Raw genomic sequence first — 5,745 nt, 5'->3', positions numbered from 1 at the left:
TGGCCGGAAGCGGGGCGCCCGGCGGTTGCGCTGAGGGGAGCTCGGCGGGGAGGTGAGGATCGGCGGCTCCCCCGGATCGCGGGATCCCGGCGGGGCTGTCCCCTTCGCCGGGTACGTGGTCAGTCGCCGATGGGGTCTCGCCGTAGCGCGATCCCGGCTTTTCTCGCTTCAGCAGTGGCCTGGAGAACCCCGCGGCGCGGCTCGGGCCTTCCCAGAGCCCGGCCCGGCCTGGCCCGGGGCAGGGCGGCGGCGGCGGCTGTGGAGCCGGGGCGCGGGGCCGCGTCCTCCCCTGAGGGCGGCGCTTGCCCGCCGCCGGGCTGCGCGGTTTCTTCTCTCGCAGGGGTGGTGGTAGCGGGTCAGGTTTCAGCTAGGCAAGGCGTCTCCCCTCCCTTCTTGTGGCTGCTCTGTTCACAGGCTGGTCTTGGGTGGTTCGAGATGTGAATGCTTTATGTGCTTCTAGTGAAGCTAATCCTGCTAAAAGTATAGCTCAGTGGAAAGCTAACGTGGATTCATTCGGGAGTTTCCTGTATTCTACACATTGAGATGGCTTTCTTCTGGCTCATCTTCTCACAGCCAGCTCTCTTATATTGCCCTTGTTTCTATTTATACGATAAGGTTGTCATGCAAATTGTTTAACATATCTTTCTTGGGACATTCCCTAGGTATTTTTGCCTGGCAAAAATGGGTGAACCTCAGCAAGTGAGTGCCCTTCCTCCGCCTCCAATGCAATATATAAAAGAATATACTGATGAAAATATCCGGAAAGGCTTGGCTCCAAAGCCACCTCCACCTGTGAAAGACAGTTATATGATGTTTGGTAATCAGTTTCAATGTGATGATCTGATTATTCGACCATTGGAGAGCCAGGGTATTGAACGGCTACATCCTATGCAGTTTGATCACAAGAAAGAATTAAGAAAACTTAATATGTCTATCCTGGTCAACTTTTTGGACCTCTTGGATATCTTGATAAGGAGTCCAGGGAGTATAAAGCGAGAGGAGAAACTGGAAGACTTGAAACTGCTTTTTGTTCATGTCCATCATCTTATAAATGAATATCGCCCTCACCAAGCTAGGGAGACACTGAGAGTCATGATGGAGGTGCAGAAACGTCAGCGTTTGGAAACAGCAGAGAGATTTCAGAAGCACTTAGAGCGAGTTGTGGAGATGATTCAGAACTGCCTGGCTTCCTTGCCTGATGATCTGCCTCATTCAGAGGGAGGACTGAGAGTGAAAACAGAAGCAATGGATGCTGATGATGGCAGCAACTGTATTGGACAGAGCGAAAAGCAGAGAGAGCGTTCTGGTGGCAAGAGAGACCAGGTTTTAGATAAAGATGCAGCAATGTGTAGCATTATTGATGAAATGACATGAAGAAACCACTTTTTTTTTTTTTTAGCTCACCATAGTGAGAGGCAGAATGAATTCTGAGGGTATACGTTGTATTTTGTTTTGCTGTAGTACAGGCACACAAAGCATTTATTGTACACCTGTTGGAGGTTGTGAGTGACTAGGCAGATGAAAATGTTTAATATTTTGTGAGCTGTGTGTTTATTGGTAGAAACAAAAGAGCATACTTTTTGTTAAATGTATCGTGTGAGGTGGTAGCCACAGATTAAAGTTAGTTTTTTCTGTTGTACTTTTGTTTGTCACTTTCTGCTTTTTTCGGGTATGCTTTGTTTTTGTTTCGTTTTGTTTTAAATTGCTTTATAGTGTGGAAGCAAGGAATCTGACTGAGAGGAATTGTAGCTGACAGTTCCTCCATTTCAAATAAGTGCTAGTTGTTTACAATTTCAGTGGGTCCTTTCAGGAATGTGTAACTCGATAGTAAAAATAAAACTAGTGTAAAGTCTGCAAAATACATTCTTTTCTAGTTTTGTAATAATAAAACTGTACTAAAGAGAACCTAAAAAATCCTTTATCACAGATTTAATACAGTGTAATTTGCCTTACAGAGATATGCTGCCAGGATTCTCAACAACTAAATAAATTAAAACTAATTGGATTTTAATTTCCTTAGATGTAAATCATAACCAGTCTTGACCTTACAAAAATGCCTACTTTTTTCTTTTCTTTTTTTTTTTAACACAGATGCTTAGACTAACTTATATTTCCTGCATAGTTAATATACATGCATGAATTGAATCATTTTGCAGTGCAGATGGTTTGTATTTGCCTTTTAGGTTGGTTCTGTGCCCAGCTGAGCATTTTTCTCAGGAAGGAGAGTCTGATTGGATAATTAGCCTTTATACTAATTGAGAACTTCTAAGTTTGAAAGAACCTGCCAGTATTCCATCAAGTGGAAGCCCTATCAATCATGTTTAAAGAACATTTGAGTTGGTTCAGTCCCCCATAGCAAGAGGAAAAGAGTGATTTGATAGTGAAGAAGTGGCTTCTTTGCCCCTCCTGTCAGGGAAATCCTACTTCCATCTTTTTGCCATGTAACACCGTAGTACATATGTTTTCCAAAGTATGCGGAGCAGCTAAAAAACAAGTAAACCTTATGAGTGAGGGAACTTGCACTAACTCTGTTTTTTTAACTGTGATTTAACAAGCTGTATCTCTGTGTCACTTGATAATTCTGTTTTCAGAAATGTTGCTTAAAGGGGCAGGCAAAAGTATTTAGCTGTTGGGTGGTGGGGATTGAGCTCAGTGCAGATAAAGATGAACTGAAGTGAGTTTGACTCATTGGAGGACATCATCTGCTTTTTTAAGTGACATAAGTAACAATAAAGAAGGAGAAAAGAAGAAACTTTTTTTTTTTAGAAGTGTGTAAATAATTTTACAAAGTTAACGCTTTTGTCCTTTATTCAACCACCACTGTTTCCTTCCTTCTCCCCGGACTAGATCTAAATTATATTGCTTGTAGGTAACTAAAATAGTTGCAAGTGAGCAGAATTAATTTGGTATCTATTTTGCAAATGTTGTTTCATGTGGAAGATATGAAGAAACATTTAGTGCCTCTTGGATAAGAGAGGTTGTGCACTGTGGAACTACGGTTTGTCAAGGACGTTTTAACTTTGCCATTCAAAAAAGAACTGTCATAGATGCTCAATGGTTTTTTGTTGATTTTTTTTTTTTGTCTAATTTTTATGCTTTTAATAAAGTCATAGGCCTGGGTACTATAGTTTCAAAATACTGCATAGTTAATATACTGGGTCCTGGCAGCATCTAACAATTGCAATGAACATTTTGTGAAACCGTTGAGGTAAACAGGGATCGTCATTTAAAAAGTAATGAAGGCTGCTTTCACTTTCCCAAAAGTTTCACAAATAATTTGTTCTATTTTTTTTTTTTTCTATGTTTAAAGCAAACCCTTAGAAAGCTGTGGGAGGCTTCCTGGGCTTTTTTCAGCCAAAACATTGACTTTTTCCTCCGTTGTCAGGTCAAAGCAGTGATAGTTTTCCCTTTTTCTGTTACAGCTTTGCTTTTGGGAAAAACAATGGACTGTAGCTGCAGTGAAGGCAGTGGGTGGCATACGCCTGTTAGTCTAGGGGAATGGGCATTTCACATTTCGTAGGATGATGTGACTCACTGACGAGCAAATTTGATTATAAATGTTGTCTTCTCTAGTGTGTTAACCTGTTTCTAATGATGAGATCTTTTCTTATCTCAGCAAGTCCTGATTTTATTTTTGGATGTAATGACATTTGAAGTATTCTACCCCTGAAATGTTAATGTATACAATATGTGTTGGATTATATATGCCTTATGAAATTTGATGAGATAAAGTTAACATCAGATATTAAGCAGCATTTTGTTGGATGTTTTCCTAATAAAAAAAAAAGGGGGGGGGGGGGGGGGGGAAGAGATAAAAGCCCAGCCCTTCTGTTACACTATCTGAACAAGCACAGGGATAACAGAAGTACAGTTACTCAAAAAGTTCCAAAAGTTTCTTGATACAGAGGAGCCAAGTGTGTCACCAGTGGACAAAAGGGCAAAGTTTGTAGTTCTGGTCGTCTAGGGGGAAAAGAAGAAAAGCTATTTAATGATATAGTTTTAAAATAGTACAAGGAAGAGATATTTCCAGCAATGCTTTAATCTTATTTCAATATTTAATGGTTTGGTTTTATTTTCACAAAGTGTGTTCTGACTGTATGCTCTGGGTCAAGAAGAAACATGCAGCCACTTTAAGGGCTGCATGAAAAAGGTGATGTTGGCACCTTTTGTACAGAAATGGTGCTCGTTTCTTGCACAAATAAAAACCAGGAACTTGGGAAACAGGCATGTAGAAACTCAGAAATTATATCAAGGCATTCCTTAGGGTCTGTCTTTGAGATGAAAACTAAAGCAAGTGGGTTAACTGTTGCCCCGTAGCTCTCACGTTCTCTCACTATGTGACCAGAACAGCTTTCCTGGGGATGCAGCCAGCAGACAGCACCTGAATTACTGTAGGCTATCGTATGAATGAAGCAACCTGGGTGAAGTGAGTAGAATGGGCTCAGGCAGAGCTCTGGGATAACAGTTTCCTTATTTTCTTACCCTATGTATTTATTTCAGAGCTCAGACATGGCCCATGCAGAGGAGGAATCCATGTAGATTCACTCACACTGCACGTTATTGCAGGTAACTGGCAGAAGGGATGTGTCCTGGTCTGCTGGTGGTTTGTCACACGCTGAACCACCCAGAGGAGTTCATCAGCCGGTGCCATGCGCTGTTGTGGCACAGCTGTGGTGAATGTGGTCATCCGCCTTGTGCCAGAGCCAGGTGGCCCTGCCTTTTCCATTTGTGCAGAGCGGTTTCAGGATCCTGCTGTTAATGATAAGAAATGTTCCTATAGCAGCTATCTGCAGTTTCCTGTTTTCCCAGAAATACGAGGAGCAAAGAAACAGCATTTTCTTAGAGTTCTGCTTCTAGCAACTGCGTGTAAAAATCCCCCTTTATCCCTCTTTCTCTCATTTCTCTCCTAAGAGTATGTTACTAGTGTTTGTCTGTCTTTAGGCTACTTTAATCCCTTGTTTTTCCTCCTTTTCACTTAAAGAAACTGTCACTTTGGTGACTCTGCTCTCACGTAAGGTAGTGTGAGACAGCTCTGTTGGTTCTGATTCTAGCCTAATGGATGTTTTGGGGCATGTTTTTGGAAGCATTTCTGCTCTTTCAGTTATTGATAAAAAGTAACTCCTTAGAACTTAATTTTGTCTATGTAAAACAGTGTGAGGTAGATTAGTTGCTTCAGCAAAGAACATTTGTTGGTCCTAGATCAAATACACTTGATCACAGCTGCAGTTCTAGTCCAAACGATATAAAAAGACAAGATGTCCTCAAGAAGAGTTGGGTAATCCAGGGACAGGGAGGGTGGCCAGGGAACACCATTTCTCCAAAGCTGTATTTCAGCAACATTTTGTCAAAGTGAGCCTTGAGCCTGGGATGGCATGGTTTCCACACTACTTTTAAAGTGACCTCTGTATTCTATATGTTTTACTTTATATTGCAAAATCCCAGATGCATACAAAATTTTTAAGAGTCAAGATGAAAAAACACTGCAACTCTATTAGTCTATAACTGGGTAACAGTAGGACAGCTTTCCAACACTACCAAATTATAGCCTACAAAGAAAATGGCATTTGCCTAAAGATGTTCTGAGTTGCTTCCAAGTATTTGAACCAGAAACTTACGATTAAAAGCTTGAGTTCTTCCTAGGAATCTGTTATTTTGCCAAGTCCTTTCCGTTTACCACAGTCTGTTATATATCCTTTGTAATCTCTTATCCAAATTCTGTCTACTACGGCAAAAACAGGTGTGGGG

General features: G+C 41.4%; 1 protein-coding gene across 2 annotated transcripts; it reads left to right on the top strand.

Moving 5' to 3' along the window:
* On the top strand, window positions 1-1,639 carry MED7 (mediator complex subunit 7). Of its 2 annotated transcripts, none has more exons than XM_075056625.1 (2): window positions 1-52; window positions 663-1,639. In XM_075056625.1, exon 2 carries the CDS (start codon window positions 682-684, stop codon window positions 1,372-1,374), a length of 693 nt encoding a protein of 230 aa, XP_074912726.1. In that variant the 5' UTR covers window positions 1-52; window positions 663-681; the 3' UTR covers window positions 1,375-1,639. The 2 variants fall into 2 exon arrangements, with proteins under 2 accessions (XP_074912726.1, XP_074912725.1); XM_075056624.1 differs by having other exon boundaries at window positions 2-111.
* The last annotated feature ends 4,106 nt before the right edge of the window (window positions 1,640-5,745 follow it).

Source organism: Buteo buteo, chromosome 24 (genome assembly GCF_964188355.1).
Source record: "Buteo buteo chromosome 24, bButBut1.hap1.1, whole genome shotgun sequence".
Lineage (NCBI taxonomy): Eukaryota > Metazoa > Chordata > Aves > Accipitriformes > Accipitridae > Buteo > Buteo buteo.
This window is presented reverse-complemented; position numbering and strand designations above follow the sequence as displayed.

Excerpts from the sequence above, each read along its gene's own strand:
- MED7 (XM_075056625.1), top strand. The coding sequence starts at position 682 with ATGGGTGAACCTCAGCAAGTGAGTGCCCTTCCTCCGCCTCCAATGCAA.